Source organism: Mesoplodon densirostris, chromosome 11 (assembly GCF_025265405.1).
Source record: "Mesoplodon densirostris isolate mMesDen1 chromosome 11, mMesDen1 primary haplotype, whole genome shotgun sequence".
Taxonomy (NCBI): domain Eukaryota; kingdom Metazoa; phylum Chordata; class Mammalia; order Artiodactyla; family Ziphiidae; genus Mesoplodon; species Mesoplodon densirostris.
The window spans coordinates 48500524-48520145 of NC_082671.1; the positions used below are offsets into that span (position 1 = coordinate 48500524).

At 42.4% G+C, this 19622-nt stretch overlaps 1 protein-coding gene across 1 annotated transcript in view; it reads left to right on the plus strand.

Annotated features, from left to right (window-relative positions):
* BIN2 (bridging integrator 2) overlaps positions 1-15233 on the plus strand; it is a 36255-nt gene extending 21022 nt beyond the window's left edge. Inside the window, exons 6-12 of the mRNA XM_060113087.1 lie at positions 2849-2956; positions 3265-3350; positions 4850-4925; positions 6217-6299; positions 9993-10743; positions 14316-14390; positions 15204-15233. Coding sequence (XP_059969070.1) covers positions 2849-2956; positions 3265-3350; positions 4850-4925; positions 6217-6299; positions 9993-10743; positions 14316-14390; positions 15204-15233 — 1209 coding nt within the window. The remainder of the gene's footprint in view (positions 1-2848; positions 2957-3264; positions 3351-4849; positions 4926-6216; positions 6300-9992; positions 10744-14315; positions 14391-15203) is intronic.
* Positions 15234-19622: the final 4389 nt, after the last annotated feature.

Sequence of the window (19622 nt, forward strand, 5' to 3'; positions counted from 1 at the left end):
TATTTGCATTTTGGATGATCTGTCCATAGGTGAAAGTGGGGTGTTAAAGTCCCTTACTATGAATGTGTTACTGTCAATTTCCCCTTTTATGGCTGTTAGTATTTGCCTTATGTATTGAGGTGCTCCTATGTTGGGTGCATAAATATTTACAATTGTTATATCTTCTTCTTGGATCGATCCCTTGATCATTATGTAGTGTCCTTCTTTGTCTCTTCTAGTAGTCTTTGTTTTAAAGTCTATTTTGTCTGATATGAGAATTGCTACTCCAGCTTTCTTTTGGTTTCCATTTGCATGGAATATCTTTTTCCATCCCCTTACTTTCAATCTGTATGTGTCTCTAGGTCTGAAGTGGGTCTCTTGTAGACAGCATATATATGGGTCTTGTTTTTGTATCCATTCAGCCAATCTGTGTCTTTTGGTGGGAGCATTTAGTCCATTTACATTTAAGGTAATTATCAATATGTATGTTCCTATTCCCATTTTCTTAATTGTTTTGGGTTCGTTATTGTAGGTCTTTTCCTTCTCTTGTGTCTCCTGCCTAGATAAGTTCCTTTAGCATTTGTTGTAAAGCTGGTTTGGTGGTGCTGAACTCTCTCAGCTTTTGCTTGTCTGTAAATGTTTTAATTTCTCCATCAAATCTGAATGAGATCCTTGCTGGGTCGAGTAATCTTGGTTGCAGGTTTTTCTCCTTCATCACTTTAAATATGTCCTGCCAGTCCCTTCTGGCTTGTAGAGTTTCTGCTGAAAGATCAGCTGTTAACCTTATGGGGATTCCCTTGTGTGTTATTTGTTGTTTTTTCCCTTGCTGCTTTTAATATGTTTTCTTTGTATTTAATTTTTGATAGTTTGATTAATATGTGTCTTGGCATATTTCTCCTTGGATTTATCCTGTATGGGACTCTCTGTGCCTCCTGGACTTGATTAACTATTTCCTTTCCCATATTAGGGAAGTTTTCAACTATAATCTCTTCAAATATTTTCTCAGTCCCTTTCTTTTTCTCTTCTTCTTCTGGAACCCCTGTATTTCGAATGTTGGTGCGTTTAATGTTGTCCCAGAGGTCTGTGAGACGGTCCTCAGTTCTTTTCATTCTTTTTTCTTTCTTCTGCTCTGCAGTAGTTATTTCCACTATTTTATCTTCCACATCACTTATCCGTTCTTCTGCCTCAGTTATTCTGCTATTGATCCCATCTAGAGTATTTTTAATTTCATTTACTGTGTTGTTCATCATTGTTTGTTTCATCTTTAGTTCTTCTAGGTCCTTGTTAACTGTTTCTTGCATCTTGTCTATTCTATTTCCAAGATTTTGGATCATCTTTACTATCATTATTCTGAATTCTTTTTCAGGTAGACTGCCTATTTCCTCTTCATTTGTTAGGTCTGGTAGGTTTTTATCTTGCTCCTTCACCTGCTGTGTGTTTTTGTCTTCTCATTTTGCTTATCTTACTGTGTTTGGGGTCTCCTTTTTGCAGGCTGCAAGTTCGTAGTTCCCGTTGTTTTTGGTGTCTGTCCCCAGTGGCTAAGGTTGGTTCAGTGGGTTGTGTAGGCTTCCTGGTGGAGGGGACTAGTGCCTGTGTTCTGGTGGATGAGGCTGGATCTTGTCTTTCTGGTGGGCAGGTCCACGTCTGGTGGTGTGTTTTGGGGTGTCTGTGGACTTTTTGTGATTTTAGGCAGCCTCTCTGCTAATGGGTGGCGTTGTGTTCCTGTCTTGCTAGTTGTTTGGCATAGGGTGTCCAGCACTGTAGCTTGCTGGTCGTTGAGTAAAGCTGGGTGCTGGTGTTGAGATGGAGATCTCTGGAAGATTTTCGCCGTTTGATATTATGTGGAGCTGGGAGGTCTCTTGTGGACCAATGTCCTGAAGTTGGCTCTCCCACCTCAGAGGCACAGCACTGACTCCTGGCTCCTCAGTTTGGGATGATTCGTTGTCTATTCATGTATTCCACAGATGCAGGGTACATCAAGTTGATTGCAGAGCTTTAATCCGCTGCTTCTGAGGCTCAACTCATATTTATTAAACGTCTACTCTGTTGGGCACTGGGCTGGTTTTGGACTAATATAGGAAGAAATTAAAGGAAGCCTCACTTAAATTTCTCATAGCTAAAGCTTTCCAAAAAAGAAATGAAATATACTGTGAGATAGCAAGTTCTCTATTCTCTGTTCAAGAAGAAGTCGAACTACTTCTTATCTTGGATATTGTAGAGAAACTTTGTGTATTGAATAGGAAGTTGGATCAGGTAATCACCAAGATCCTTTCAAATTCTGTGGTTGAGAGAAGGAGGCAAAGCCATTAACATTGTTTGCCTCTCCCTGGTATAATTTGTAGTTGGGATGAGATTGAGTAAACGTTCTCTCAGTGCTCATAATAATTTACTATTTGTATTATGCTTTAGGCTTTTCAAAGCCCTTTATATTCAGCATTTGATCTTTAAAATAACACTATAGGGCAGTTGAGGCTACTGAGGCTCCAGAAGAGGTGGGCCTTGCCCTAGGTGACAAGGCTAATAAATGGCAGCATTGGGAGTAAAACCCAAAACTCCTGACTTTCAATTTACTAGGATTCTCAAGGCCATTTCTTCTGGATGCTGAACCAGTTTCTAGTGGGTTCCCAGGATATATTAAAATTCAGTGCAGCCTTCCAGGTGGTCTGTAGAATTGCCCTCTACTGTCTCCCCCCCTGAGAATTCCCATTCTTTCCAGATAATGAGGGAGATCCCTTTGGCACAAAACCCTATTAGAGAGTAAAATTTGATACTAGGACAGGAATCTTGCTTCTCTGTTTGATACTCTGTTACCCACATCCTGGCCACCGAAAAGTGAGTATCAAGGCCCTCTCTCTTGACTCTGGGTTAGGAAAGAATTGCCAAACGGGGCCGGAAACTCGTGGACTATGACAGTGCCCGACACCACCTGGAGGCGGTACAGAATGCCAAGAAGAAAGATGAGGCCAAGACTGCCAAGGTAAAGAAGAGCCTGGTAAAAACTCCCTGCCCTCCCTCTCCCCATAATGGTGGCAAGTGGCTGGGCCAAGCTGGGTTTAGGAAACGATAAATTCAGCCTCCGGTGTCCTGAAGGAAATCCTGTCTCCTCTGACACTGATGCTCTAAGGATGGTCAGAGACTTGAGGCTGGGGAGGACATAGGTCTGGGGAAGGGAAGGCATGGTTCCCAGTAAGCCCCGTCCCTGAAAACATGCAGAGAATAAAGGAAGCAGCCTCTAGCTTTGGGTTCAGGAATAAGGGGAATTGTCCTGTCTCTTTTACCACCTAGGCAGAGGAAGAGTTCAACAAAGCCCAGGCTGTATTTGAAGATCTGAACCAGGAACTACTAGAGGAGCTGCCTGTTCTTTATAATAGGTAATGATTGAGATTCAGGAAAGGGCTGGACCCTCGGGCCAGTGGAGTCCCAGGCCACCTGGCAGCCCAAACATGTCCTCATGAAAAGAGCCCTGGTCCAAGAGTGGGATGTAACCTCAGCCCTGCTCGTAACTTGCTGTGTGATATTAGGCAAGCCACCTTTCTCTCTCGACCCTGGTTTCTTTGTCTGCAATACAGAGATAACCATCCCTGCCCTACCAGCTTTTCCGGGTTTAAAGACAAGATGCTTCTTAGATAAGAGAGATCTTGGCAAGTAAAGTGCTGTCATCATGCATACTAGGAGTATCTGGTTTTCTGCTCGAGCGTGTATTGTTTTAAACAAGCTTGGTTAGTGAACATCCGGATTCATGTAGAAGATACACCATGGGATGAGTATTTCCATTAATGAAGATGTCTTTGCTTCACAGTAGGTAAAAATGTTTTAGATGTAAATTTTCCACATTGGAAGAGGAATCTGAACAGAAGCTCTATTTGTATCCTATTTCCTTTTCATTGTACAAGATATGCTTTAAGGGACTTCCTGGTGGCGCAGTGGTTAAGAATCCGCCTGCCAATGCAGGGTACACGGGTTCAAGCCCTGGTCCGGGAAGATCCCACATGCCACGGAGCAACTAAGCCCGTGTGCCACAACTACTGAGCCTGCGCACTACAACTACTGAGACTGCGCTCTAGAGCCTGTGAGCCACAACTACTGAGCCCATGTGCCACAACTACTGAAGCCCATGCGCCCTACAGCCTGTGCTCCACAACAAGAGAAACCACCGCAGTGAGAAGCCTGCGCACCGCAACGAAGAGTAGCTCCCGCTCGCTGCAACTAGAGAAAGCCCGCGCACAGCAATGAAGACCCAGCGCAGCCAAAAAAAAAAAAAAAGTTATGCAGTTGCAGTCAGAGTATTTTATATTGTCACTTTATATTAGTCTATGAATGAGGGAGGCTTTTTAATGACTACATGTATTCTAAAACATTAATTATGTGATTTCTAATTTAAACAGAATTGAAATTTAATAGTTTCTTTAAATGTAAACTTCCCCAATTCATTTACGGTGGAATCCCATTAATGTACATATAGCTTCATAGAAGTCCAAGTATTGAATACTGAGAAAGAATACTTACTATAACGATTATAATTGTATGGCCTTATATTTATACGGCACTTTAAAAATTCTTCAAAGCACTTTCATATCTACTTCAGAACCTAAAGAGCCTGAATCAGATAACTTCTTTCATAGAGATCTGTTATACTTTGGTGTCAGCCTAGGCTGGTCGTGTCGCCTCTGGCCTTCGCACTCCTGAGAGTCAAGTGTACCCCTGGCCTGGCTCTGACGAATCCAGATACCAGAACGTCCTGAGCCTAGGCCTTGGGGTGCTTTTCTGTGTGGAGCCGGCAGTGGCTTTGGCTTACGCTCCTACCTTGTACTTCAAAGACTTCCTTTACCAACACTTACCTTTACATGTTTGTTGTTTTGCCTCTTGATAGTCGTATTGGCTGTTATGTGACCATCTTCCAAAACATTTCCAACTTGAGAGACGTCTTCTACAGGGAAATGAGCAAGGTGAGAAACATCCGGCCAATTTAGACATCTAGGAGGGTTTTTCTAATAAATAAGAAGGTCGCTCTAATTTACATAACCTCATTAGATATCCATATTGGCATCACAAATTATTACTTCTTTCTCATGATGAAATAATAGCACTTGATGGACTGTGTTGAACTGTATTAAAGCACATCTTTAACTTAAAAAGGATGAATTGTATATTTTAAATGTGAATTATATCTCAATAAAGATGTTAAAAAATACATAGTATGAAAAGCTGAAAGGTCCTATAAGGAGAAATTGATAAATCTTCATAGGAGACTTTAGCAAAGGGAAACCACATTACTGACAAACTAAGAGAGTGAAGTAAGAGCTAGAAACCTAAATGATCAATAATTATATGGGAAAAACCCCACAAATATAAATAACAAAAAATGCAGAATGAAGTGGTGATAGTGGACGTTCTTGTCTTGTTTCCAGTTTTGGGGAAATTTTTCAGTGTTTCATTTCTAGGTATGATGTTTGCTTTAGGATGTTTGTAAATACCCTTCATAAGTTAACAGAAATTCTTCCCTATTTCTAGTGTACTGAGTTTTTGTTTGTTTTTAATACACTGAAGAAAATGAAAAAAAAAAAGCACGTTTATATAATGTCAGAGGGCCCTCTCCATCTCCATTAACAACTGAATAATGGCATCCAAATGGGCTTCCGATGCATAAAAGAGATTAGAGTTATGGAAGGAACAGCTGAAATGGGGAACCAAGTTCAACCTCCATCTTCTGTTGCTGGGGAGCAGAGAGGGCAGTGTTTAGGCACAGGTCAGTTTCTCAGGTAGTTCGTCTTGAATAGGGCCAATTCTATTCAATGACGGGCAGCCACAGAACATGACCTCACGGGGTCACTTGTAGTCCTGCGATTCCAAGACTCTTTGCTGTTAAAATATTAATTATATTCACATCCACATCCACACACGTTCCTCTCCACAGTTTCTTTGGCTAAATTATGATTTGCCTAGTTAATATTACAATGAGTTTTCATTCCCTGGATCACCTGAGAGACGCTAGAACCTCAAATCCACATCAAATACCAAGGACCCAGCCTTGAGAGAGCTGCCAGTCTGATGGAAGAGGCAGAACTTTAGACATAGTAAAGGAAGAAGGGGTGGTGGGACAGGACCCTGGACAGTAGTGCAAAAGGGATAAGGAATTTCATCATTAAGGGTAGGAAGGTTTTATTTTGGGGAGAGAAGGGATATGCCAGTCTCAGGTTCCCACGTGGCTAGCATCTCCTTCTCTCTTGCTTACTCCAGCTGAACCACAATCTCTACGAGGTGATGAGCAAACTGGAGAAGCAACATTCTGACAAAGTCTTTGTGGTGAAGGGACTCTCAAGGTGAGCCACTTCTGACACTCATTTCTGCTTGGTTTGTCCTGTGTGTGAACACATTCAACACTCTCACCTCCAATCCCAAATCCTGACCTTTTCTTTTGTGTTCATGTAAATAATATTGGTTTTTGTTGGTGCTACACCCCTATATAAAGTATTTTTATGAAATATTTTAGTGGTAACTAAACGTATAAAGAATAATACAACAAAGAGTCATATACCCACCACCAAATTTAAGAAATCAACTATTGGGACTTCCCTGGTGGTCCAGTGGTTAAGACTCTGCACTCCCAATGCAGGGGGCACGGGTTCGATCCCTGGTCGGGGAACTAAGATCCTGTATACCGCGTGGTACAGCCAAAAAAAAAAGAAAGAAAAGAAATCAACTATTATATATATATATAATTAAATCTCCCAGTGTCCCTTTCCCACTCACTTTCTCTTCCTGTCCCCCACCAAGTGTAACCACTATCTTAAATTTAGTATTTATTATTACCATGCATGTCTTTTTACTTTTATTATATACATATATATGCACACATAGAAAATATTATTTTGCATGGTTTAAAATGTTATTTAGATAGAGAATTATACTGTATGTATTCTTTTGCAACTACTTTTGTTCTCTTAGTATTGTTTGTGAGATAACTTATCCTAGTTGCTACATGTTGCCAGCTGTGATCTTTCCTTTTCATGATTGTTATGGATGCTATTGTATGCCTAGTTCACAGTTTATTTCTCTGAACTGCTAGTGGACATTTGGGTTGTCTTACAGTTTTATGCTATTACAAATAATGGTGCAGTGAACGCGTTTCACATTTCTCCTTGTGAATGTTATCAAGAGTTTCTTTAGGATGTGTACTGGGAGTCTAATTGCTGAGTCGTAGGGTTCTGTGCCTTTGGGTTTCTTCAGCCTTACTAGACATTACCATTGTCAGATTGCTCTCCAGAGTGATTGTTCAATTTACAACTCACCGGAAGTGAATAAAAGCCCTCATTGCTCCATATTCTTGCTACATGCGACATTGTCAGACTTCTTAATTTTTCTAAGGTAATGGGTATGAAATGGAAGTTTTGCAGTTTTAATTACGTCTCCACAATGGCTGGTTAGCTTGAACATCTTTTCGTGTTATTGGCCTTTTAAGGTTCCTTTTGTGTGACTTTCATGTTTATCCTTTCTTCACATTTTTCATTTGGATTGTTTACCCTTTTTAAAAAACTGATTTACATGAGATGGGGTTTTTTGGATATTCTGGATATTAATCCTTTAATGATATGTACTGCAAATATCTTCTCTTTCTTTTTTTTTGTTTTTATTAATATTTATTTATTTCAGCTGCTCCAGGTCTTAGTTGCGGCATGTGGGATCTTTGCTGCGGCATGAGGGCTCTTAGTTGTGGCATGTGGACTTCTTAGTTGTGGTATGCATGTGGGATCTAATTCCCCAACCAGGGATCGAACCTGGGTCCCCTGCACTGGGAGCATGGAGTCCTACCCACTGGACCACCAGGGAAATCCTGCAAATATCTTTTCTTAACCTGTTATGGCTTGCTTTTCTGTGTGTGTGTATGTGGTGTGTCTGTTGCCTTCAAGCATTCTTTATGCTGATAAATGTGAGCAATTCACTGGTCCCTCAGAATGTGATCATTTTCTTATTCTGATGCCTTTGTTTAAGAAGTTTTATTAAGTTCCTTCTATACACAAGGTTTTATGCTGAGAGTTAGGCATCTAAGGACATAGGTGACTTGTCTTTCTCCTGAAGTGATTTACAGAAGTTGGAAGGGGGACATCCCTGGTGGCGCAGTGGTTAAGAATCTGCCTACCAATGCAGGGGACACGAGTTCGATCCCAGGTTCAGGAACTTCCCACGTGCCATGGAGCAACTAAGCCTGCGAGCCACAACTACTGAAGCCCATGTGCTGCAACTACTGAAGCCCGTGCGCCTAGAGCCCGGGCTCTGCAGCAAGAGAAGCCACCGCATTGAGAAGCCCGTGTACTGCAATGAAGAGGGGCCCCCACTTGCCGCAGATAGAGAAAGCCTGTGCTCAGCAACAAAGACCCAATGCAGCCAAAAATAAATAAATAAATTTATAACCAAAAAAAGTTGGAAGGGCACAAAATGTGCCTAAGGAAACAAGGAACAATATAAGATTGCACATACTAAGGGCCTGAGGAAACCAGTAGGAATTCAAAGAGTTAAGTAATTGCGGTGTGCAGATAGATGGTCAGGGAAGGCTTTGAGGAGGTGGTAAAACTGAGCTTGAGATTTGCAGGAAGAATGGGTCTCAGTTTGTTGTTTGTATTCCTCATTTAGCAGTTAGTTACAGACTGTTAAAAAGAATCACTAACAGGCCAATATAGACTTCCCTTTTACTCCCAAAACTCTTTTTCTCCTCTTCCCCGCATTGAAAACCAGAGTTCTCTCTAAGTGTCCAATCATCTGAAACTTACCGTCATTTACACCAAGATGTCCCAGAACCTTTTAGGGAAATCTGGTCTTTTCTTGCTATATCCTGGGCCTTCTAAACCTGCTGACGCATAGAATGCTAGTGCTAGAAAGAACCTTACGTCACTTAGCTTATCTTACTGTCAGAAACTCCCACAGGGCTGGAACTAAGTTTTTCTCTCTTCCTATCACCGTCTCCCATTCTTGAACCCAGGACACAGCACATAGTTGGTACATGTCAAGTAAATATTTGTGAGTTGCTTAATCAGTTAGTGGATGGTACATGGGAGGCCCTTAAGGAGGTGAGTAGGAGTCAAGCTGATGTTGCTGTAGAAGCACTCAGCACAGTATCCAGCATACTCGATAAATGTTATAGTCAGTTTTCATTGTTCGTGGTAGTTTTGTTCTGTCACCATGAGCACTGAATTATTGCTCCCAGGGGAAACAGGGTTAGTTTCCTGTGAGCCCCTGGTCCTAACATTTTCATCAGTCAGTCAATACATAACCTTTCTTGCGTGTGTTTTTGTTTAAATACACCTCATTTAATACATATTGTTGATTTATTCCTATTGAACTCACAGCCACCAGCACTATGCCTGAATGAAGCTTATCTAACATGTATTTTCTCTGTAAGGCACATCACAGACTTTCTGCTCTCAAACAGCACTTTAGCACTATACTTGGAGGCCATTTTAAACAGCAAAATCACCAACAAAAAGCACAACAAAAAACTTGGCAAACAGGACATATTTACAGTAAGAGAGCTAAAACAGGAAGGCAGAGGCTTGCCTTGTTAGACCTCAGCTGGGAAAGTATTGGTGAGGCACTCATTCTTCACAGCTGGCACATGTCCGTGAATGACCGCAAAAGAACCATGAGTGTTGATTTTGAGGTTATAAATAAATTTCAGGGGGTAGGTGCATTTGCAAACACAGAATCCATGAGGATCAACTGTATATCATTCGTGAATCTTTTCCCCAAAATACTTTGTTAATATATTGCTGAGTTTTTTTCCAGTTTCTTTTTCTTTATATATTTTTAGATAATCAAGATCGTGATATGGATAAAATGTTATAGCCTTTTTCCAATTCACTTTATAATATAAGCATTACTGCAAATTATACAAACTTGCTAATACCATGTTAAATTGCTTTATTCTGTTTTATTATTATATGAATGTATCATTTATTTGGGGATTTAGGTTACTTCCAGTTTTTAGCTCTTCTGAATCTAAATGCCCTTCCTTTTTTTAGCAGCAACAGACGCTCTCTAGTCATCTCTCCCCCAGTTCGAACATCTACAGTCTCCAGCCCTCTTACCTCACCTAGCAGTCCCTCTGCACTTTCCTTGAAGAGTGAGAAGGACTCCACCTCAGCAAGTGAGGAAGAGCTGGCATCTGATCCAGCCCAGGGAGAAGACAACTCCGAGATTAAAAAAGAGCCCTTAAAAGACAAGGAAATAGAGGAGGAGGCTGAAGCAAGCTCTTCTGAGGAGGAAGAGCCTCTGCTAGCTTTCAATGGCCCCTCCCAGGCCCAGCCCTCACCCACCGTTGAGGGTGGAGAGTCCCAGGAGGAAATTCTCCCTGGCTCCCCAGCTCCATCACCAGGCAGAGCTCTGATCCCTTCAGAGCAGGCCTCATCTTTCCCAGAAGTAGTCCTCCGAACCCGCACCTCAAGCGAAGGATCTGAACAGCCAAAGAGAGCCTCTATGCAGAGGGCCTCAGCACCGCCTGATAGGCCTCCTCCACCCAGAGCCACTCCCAGCCCCAGGTCCTCCTTAGGGAACATGCCCTCCAGCCCTCCAGCCTCTGAACAGAGTTCACCCACCAGCCCTAGGGCCTCCTTGGGGGCTGAGACTCCAAGTCCTAGGGCCTCCTTAGAGGCCTCTCCTGATCCACAGCCACCAGAGAAGCCAGCAAGAGCTCCTGAGGTCAGAGAAAAGGAAAACACCGATAATCTGAACCCAGAAGAACTTTGTACTTCCCCAACCTTGATGATCTGTCAGGTGAGAATGGATCTGGCTGAGTCTTTATTCCCTTTATAACCTCCATGTAGATTATTTTTACTATGGTCAGGTTGCCCTACAGTAGATAAGACTTTATGTCATTATATTACAGTTTCAAGGATACTCTTGGACACCTTTTTTGGTTCTGGGGATTGCACATCTTCATAGCAACGAATTTAGCGACCTGTAGTCCCAGGGTAATTGACTTCTACAAAGAGCTTATCTCTGATATAAGAAGATCCTTACTAATTTCTTTCTTTTGCTCCAAGTTCTGGGAGTTCCCAACGTAAAGAGCCTACAACTGGATCCTGATCTTTACCATTTTTAATGTGGGGGAGGGAGGAAGGTCTCACTTCACTTTGTCATACTTGTGATTATGGTGAATAGACCCCAAGCAAAATGGCATCAGCAAATTTCCAAGGTATATCTTCTTTGATGAGAGAAGCCTAGAAGAAGGAACTCACAAAGGGAAGGTAAAGCAAAAGGGATGGTCTTTTGAAAGGTGAAAATATGGATGAGAAAAGGATTCTGTTAAAATAGAGACACAGACCCTCTGGAGAGCCACCAATTCCGTGAAGGATCTGGAAATCAAGTCATATTCTATTCAAGTTACATGGAAGTCTATCATATAGAGGAGAGATCTGACATGTTCTTTAAGACTCCTGAGGACAGAAAAAGGCCTTGCGTGTAAAGTGTTTTTGTTTTTTTAAGTACATTTTGGATCAATATAAGAGGAACTTTCAGCAATTAGCTCTAAGAAGTGGTATGGGAAAACATTTTTTTTTTTTTTTTTTACAAATTTAATCAGTTATACATATACATATGTTCCCATATCCCCTCCCTTTTGCGTCTCCCTCCCACCCTCCCTATCCCACTCCTCCAGGCGGTCACAAAGCACCGAGCTGATCTCCCTGTGCTATGCGGCTGCTTCCCACTAGCTATCTACCTTACGTTTGGTAGTGTATATATGTCCATGCCTCTCTCTCACTTTGTCACAGCTTACCCTTCCCCCTCCCCATATCCTCAAGTCCATGCTCTAGTAGGTCTGTGTCTTTATTCCTGTCTTACCCCTAGGTTCTTCATGACCTTTTTTAACATTTTTTTTAATACAGAGGAAAGGGGGCACAAGGGGCATCAAAAACCAGAATAAGCTGGGCCATCTTGAAGACTAGTTGCCCTTCCTTGACGTTAAAAGCTAAGGCCATATGGTTCCCTGTCAGGTGCATTGTAGAGAGGATTATGGAGCAACATCTGACTAGGTGGCACCCAGATTCGTTCATTCATTCCACAATCACTCATTAAACCCCTACTATGTGCCAGGCACTTTTCTAGGAAGTGGGGTATTAGAGTGAACAAAACACAAAATTCTCTGCCTTCCAGCTGCTTACATTCTAGTGGAGGGGGAGATAGACAAGAAACAGAATAAGTAAGTAAAATTACAGTTTAGTGGTGCTATGAGTTAGGGAGAAGAATTAAGCAGGGCGAGGCATAGGGAGTGGGGGCTGAATTGCAGCTTTAAACAGAGCCGTCAGAGAAGGTGACATCTGGGCAATGAAGGAGGCCAGGGCATGAGCTATGTGGATATCTGGGAGTGTGAGATGTCTGGTACCCCTCAGATCATACCACCCTACTACTGAATATGCCTACCTGAAGGTTGACCAGGCTATCTTGGGAGTCTCCTGCTGTCTGAGAGGAACTAACATGGACAGAGGGAACAAGGGTGTGATGTCTGGCAAGGCAAGGAAGGTAGAAGACAAGAGGACAATAGACTTATCTCAGTTGACTCCCCTGAGATACTAAAATCTGAGTCATCAACAGTATTATGCCCTGAGTCTTGATTCACGTGAGGTACTGAAGGTCCTAACAGAGCATAATATAAAACTTTCCCTTGGCTGGTTTCCAGTCTGAGATAGCTACACTGAGTGAGAGATATGCAGGGCATGTGGATAGTGAAGAAGCCCAAGATAAATGTGGGATTTTGCATAGATGAAGAGTATAGCCACTTCTGCACTGAAAAGAGTGCACTCCACTCTATGGAAAATCCAAAATTAATTTAAATTTGACTTTGTAATATGTTATATGATTTTAGTATAGAGACAACAATAGAATGACCTGTTTGGCTCAGGTGCATAATAAAACAAGTTTGCGTTCTGGGAGTAATTTTACTGAAGGGATTATGGGGACCAAGATGCTGTCTATTTGGAGGAACAGGCTAGTAACACTGTCCTCCTTGGAAGTGAGGTACAGGACACAACTTCCTTCCCCTGAGGTTACCTCCTTATATTTGAGATTTACTCCCAGCCTCTCCTGTGGGATTGCGTTGGTCATTGGCTAAGGAGACATATTTTTCCTATGGAATTAAGCAATAGAGCATCTTAGATCCTAGTGTATCAGTATTATCAATCCTCTGAAGCCTGTGTCCTGTAAGATTTGTTCATCTCCCTCACAGATGCATCATAAATCATATTTTCTCTCAAGCAGAATTATGGACTTACCACATATAAAAACGGGTAAATAAAAAGATAACTGTTACCAAAAAAAAAAAAAAAATGTTGGGGCTTCCCTGGTGGCGCAGTGGTTGAGAGTCCGCCTGCCGACGCAGGGGACGCGGGTTCGTGCCCCGGTCCGGGAAGATCCCACATGCCGCGAAGGGGCTGGGCCCGTGAGCCATGGCCGCTGAGCCTGCGCGTCCAGAGCCTGTGCTCCGCACTGGAGAGGCCGCAACAGTGAGAGGCCCGCGTACCGCAAAAAAAAAAAAGATGACTGTGAGAAAATCTGTTCTTGCTCAGCATTTGACTCACCTGAGAGAAAATGAAGATTTTGATAACTTTCTTGGAGGTATTAATAGTATTACCTTTGAAGTAGTTCATGGCCTAGAATCAGCAGAGGGAGTACGAAGAAGGAAATTTTCCTGAAAGGAGAAATCACAGAATTTCAAGTGGCTGTCATACTGTTAGAAATCAGTTCTACTTTAAAAGGGTGAATTTTATAGTGTGTTAAATAAATTTCTTTTTTTAAAAGTTCATTCTAAACCTTAGAGTGCCAAGGTCTTCCCCTGGCTTAGTAGTTACTAGACACGGCTTTTTCCACACCTTGGGCTCCCATCTCAGAACCTAGACCTTTTCCCAAGGAAACCATCCTACCACTTGCCTCTCCTAACTGCTGTGGGTTAGGATCATCTAAGTGTGAGAACTGCCGTGCATTCTTGAGGAGGATTAGCCTAAAAGTGATAGGTAGTGGTTTTAAGACCTATATTTATACGCTTACAGAGCCTCACCTAGCTATACGTATAGATGCCATGTCACACAAATCATGGAAACAACTCTGGAATCTGAAGACCTGGCTTCCTGTCCCAGCAAGTCATTTCACCCTTCAAATCTTGGTTTACTGATATGAGGGAGGATGGCAGTAAAACCTTCCCTGTTGCCTTCAGGCTGTAGTGAAACAACATTGTATGATTGCCCTTAGTATTATCTATGACCCTTATGAAGTGTAAGGTACAAAAGACCCTTCTAAGCTGAGAGGCTGGGAGGTTGAGACACATCTCACTGGCAGACCTCTTCTTTTCGTAGAACCAAGGTCTTCAGCTTCATGTCTCTGCGGTTCCGGAAGAGAGCAGCGTCATAGCACCTGAGCCTCGAGAAGAGGTAAGGAGTCCAGATATGCAGACAGCAGGAGGGGTGGTGAGACTGGGATTGCGGATGGACAGATGCTTGGCTACAGGCTGGCATCCTCGCTGTGGGCTGTGAGGGGAACCCAGCAGTGAACAGTATCCTTAGGGAAAAGTCAAGCACGCGGGAGCCAGAAGAACCAAGAGTGACCGCACTTTGTGGTTCCTTTGTGCCCATTTCCCAACTGGCTTTGAACCTCCTGACCTCTTCCCCATAGCCCTATCTCCTAAGAATTTATTTAGTTATACCTGAACTTACTTCAAAAAGGAGTTGAGAGCTACAAAAGGCATACAAAAAGTAAATACATACAGGCACCCACATGAAATGTAGTAAAGTAACTCAGAAGTGTATTAGTGAGAGTGACATAAAATGGAGCCATGAACTAGGCAAGTACAGATGTGCATTCTGTAAAATAGACTTACTAAGGATGGACCACAAACTTGGTTCCAGACTAACATCCAAGGAGAAGAGGAAAAACCTGATCAGTTCACACAGTTTATGATGCCCATTCCTTAGGAGAACAACTCCTGCTACTAAGATGAAAAAGAAATCTCTTCTGCGAATCCTCATAAAGAGATGGTGAATGACATAATGAACAGTATCTGCAACAAGTCTTTACAATAATCCTAACAGCCAGTTTCACATTGCCTCCACCTCCATACAGGCCAGTGCATTACATGAAATATAATTCAGGACAAGAAAATGGAGTTTTCACACACGCACACCCCCTTATTAACTGGTTAGTGGCAGGGCAGGTCAGCATCTAATGCAATCATGTTTCGTTTCTAGGTGTCTCCCATTCAAAATGCACAACTCTGAAGAGGAACTGCCAAGACCTCCCCCCACACACCTCCCCAGAAAAGCCCCTCAGCTAGAGGATGTAAGTCAGAGGGACTTCAGATCCAGCGTTCATTTCTGGTTTCTCAAACTGTGAATGCTGGCGGTCTCTAAAGACCTAGCATTAATGGAAGCTGAGGAGCAGACTCGGGAGGGAGGGAGGCGGTCTTGGGAGAAGAGACCGTTAGACTCGGAATATTTAACTCAGGTTTTAGCATTGTTAGAATAGTAAGACTTTATATACTAATGAAGTGGGGCTAAAATGACTATAAAAAGCAGAAGCATCTGTAGACATAGACATTTGTCCACCCACAGGCATATAACCACACATACTCAGAGAATAGTGAACAGATCTTTGAGTTACCACTCATTTTGCAAGACTTAAAACCAAAAGAACAGATTTCAGATTGTTAAATAAAGTATTATTCTGATGATGTATGGATTTTTTGTTTGACACAGGAAGTTGTTCCAGCCCAGCAAACCATTCTTCACTTAGGCCAGGTTATTGACTCTACCCCAGGTTCAGAAAGCTTTAGTCACATCCCTGACCCCCAGCTCACCCTACCTCCTGGCTAGAACTCTTTGATGATGCCAGGGGCCACAGGCTCCTCTCCTCAAGCAAGATGCTTTATTGCCTGACCCCGCCCCCACCCTTTGGTTAATAAGCAAATATTCTTGGAAAGGGTTTATATTTTAGAGCTCTATCTAGTGCCTACCGTTTGGTACTTGGTGTAAATAAGGATCTGAGCAGGATGGAAGAAGAAAGAGAACTCCAAGTGAAGGGAAAGGATACATAGTATAGATACAAAGTATAACAGAAATGGTATGGAAGTTGGAGTCAGAATTCTTGGATTCAAGTCCTATCATGTGCTTCTGTGAAAACATTAAAAACTAACTTTGAAGTCCTGCCACCCTGATAAACATGCACACATATGCAAGCACTCACTCATCCATCTTTGCTTTTGTTTCTGGGGGTGATGGATGATGTCACTGTTCAGTCATTCAGCAAGAATTTATTGAGTACTCTGCCAAGCACTGTACTAGGTACTAGAGAAATAATGATGAGGAAAAAAAGTAAGAACGTTATAGAGACAGAATACTGAGCAGGGAGCAGAGAGGCCGGATTTAGCAATGAGTGAGAGGAGACGTGATGAAGACTGAAATTTTAAGGAATTATTCTAGGTTAGGCGTGAGAGACCAGAATTTGGTGGTGCCATTTCCTGAAGTGGTGACTGTAGGAGGAAGTGCATTATATGTGAGTTTTCTCATTGCAAGTAACAAACTGACACAGTTAAGCACTAAAGGATACGTTGGAAGGATATTATGCAGCTCATAGAACTGAAAACAACCAGGCTGCAGAAAGAACCCTCGGATGTCTGTAGCAGGAACGTGTGGACTGCCCCTCCAGGCAGCTGTCATTGGAAGACTCAGCTTCAGCTGCCTCCTGCCAATGTGTCCTTTCCAGATGCAGATTCCCTGGAGAAAGAATCTGGCCCAGTTTGGGGGGAGGCACGTTAGGGTCTACAGTGACAGGAAGACCAGTGGTGGTGGTGACACGGGGTGGGAGTAGGGAGGGGGGATTACGAAGAAGCGCAAGGAAGCTTTTGGGGTGATAGAAATGTTCCTAATTTTGATTATGGTGATAGTTTAATGTGTATACGTGTGTCAAACTGATCAAATTGTACCCTTTATGGGCAGTTTATTGGGTGTCCCATACAAACATTGATACAAAGAACTTGAGAACTTGCATGACTTTTCAGTAGACATGTCCCTTAGGGAGCTGGTAATGCATATTTGTCATTTTTAGGAGTCATTTTTCTAAGATCTAATCCTGTTACTCTTCCATTTAAAAACTTTCAAAGGATCTCTACTGCTGTAATGGAGAGGAGGTTGCATATCCCCCTATAAAAGCCCTACTGTCTGTATTTTAATTCCTCTCCTAGAAGGCATCCCACTCCCGTGGCACTCAGTTACTGCTGGCAGTGATACTCAGGGCTAATGGAAGGGTCGGGGATATGCTAGGGATACAGGCTCCTGGCTGTCCAAGGTCCTCCAGGACCTGCTTAGAATACCCCTCCCAAGGCAAAACCCAGTTCGAGCCTTTTCTTTACCAGGCTTTCCCTGACCCTCATCTCCTAGGAAACTGATCCTCTTTGGAGAGTGTGCCAGAGAGTACTTCTCGGGACTTATGGTCTGGTGGTGGGGAGATAAGCACTCAAGGTAACTGCTACAAAAGAGGCACAAATGAAGTGGAAAATTTTACTAAACCATGAGACTGACACTTCATTTGCATATGGCCCTACTGGAGGCTCCAGGAAGATAGGGAAAAGGGCCAATAAGCTGGGCATGAGTAATAATTTTGCTTATCTAGGGTAGATAATCCCAGCCAGGGACCAAATTGTTTAATTTACAAAATAGTAAAGTTGTGGTTGGTCCAATGGTAGTGCATTAACAGAACTTATTAGACTAGGACTTAGAAGACTGCCATCTTGGCAGTAGTGCAAGACCGGGCTGAAAGATGATAAAATTGGGCAGAGATGAATATCTCTTATCCCCTGCCCTGAGGCCCCTGGAGGTCTGTTAACACAAGGATGGCTGTTCCAGTTTCTGAAGTTTAGCATTTAATCCTTGGAGAACACTGGTAGCTCACCACCACTTGAGGCTTCATTCATCATCTATCTGTATGCATCTCTACCTAGAATTAATTGCAAGAACATCACCCAGTCCCTGCCTTCCAGCAATGTGAAGGACAATACTGACAGACTAGGTAAGATATCCAGAGAGTACTAGAAACAGCACACATCCAGGATATATGGGACACCCCAAAGAGCAGAGCACATACTGCTTACAGTATTGCTTATTTTATGCTAAATTGGGTGCTGAGCATGTGCATATTGGATCCTGTTTTTCTGCATGTTTACACTTTCAAAATGAATAGCATGTGCCTACAGGGTTAAAATCATGTACCAGCAAAACTTTTAAGGTTACATTTTAAACAAAGAAAATGCTCGTGAGAGACTATTAGCCATCAAATTAAATTGTAAAACTAACACAGCAAATCAGTATTCAGTTGGGCTGGATGGCCCATGAGAGTCTGTGGTTCTTAACTATCTTCAGACATAATGGAATATGCCATGCGGGAGACTGACCCAGATAACAAGAAAAAATCTCAACTTTTCTTGGAATTCATGGTCAGCTTGTCAATAAATGCAAGCAGTTGTCCACCTTTGCAACTTAACCGTTAGGATTTGAATTTCCTTTTCTCTTGGGTATTCTTTTATCTGAGGACTGGCCAGCCTTACCTTTTTATTAACTTACATCCACCTTGCCTACGTGTTACTTTCTTTGCCTTTCTTGGTTGGATTGGTAGTTTTCCCACACGTGGGCTTTCTTCTTCCTCACTGATAACTGCTATGCCTTTAAAAATATATTCAAGTAAATGAATTTAGTCAATTTACTCTGTTTTTTCTGTTTTTATTTTTATTCCAACCACATAACATCTTTAGGAATGAAAGCAACTCTGCTTTCTTTCTTTTCTTTCCTTTCTTCCTTCCTTCCTTCCTCCCTCCCTTCTTTTCTATCTTTCTTTCTTTGCTTTTTTCTCACTCTGTGCCCCCATTCTCTGAGACTCTCTCAGTCTTTGTCTCCCAAATGAACATGCACAATTCTGGCTCTATCGATCTATATAAATATTGATTCCCAAACCTAGAGACTGCCTCCCAGGAATAAGAAGCACAGAAATCTGTATCACTGAGAGGGAAGACAGAATAACCACAAGAGTTCTAACCCTAAACAGGAAGCCAAGATAACATTTACTGAGCACTTACTGTGTGCCAGGTAAGCTTCTAATGCTTTAAATGTATCAATATTAACTCATTCCATCCCCACAGTAGATACTGCCCCAGATAAGAGAAATGAAACAAAACTGTCTAAGATCACACAGCATGAGTGAGGTTACGTCCTTACTCATTGAGTTCCTCATTAATTTGGGAACATTTCCTGCCAGAAAGAAGCGAGTCAAGAGGTGACTAAAGTATGGCATTAATTAGTAGTTAAATTGATGTGCTTCCCAGGTGCTAGAACCACGCTATGAAATGGCATGATTTTTCAGTCCCGCATTTCAGGGATGAGGGAACAGCTTTTAGAGATGTTAAGTAATTTGCCCAAAGTCACACAGCTGAGAAGCAGCGGAGCTGGAGCTGTTTGAGTCCAAAGTCCACAACACGCTCTTAACCTCTACACTACACTGCCTCGGATGAATTCGGGCAAGGAAGATCCGAATGGGGCAACGTTCCTCTCCCCACCTCACACCCCGCTCCCCGGCCCGGGGTGTGCCCACTAAGTTAGCTTATGTTCCAAGCTTCTGGATAC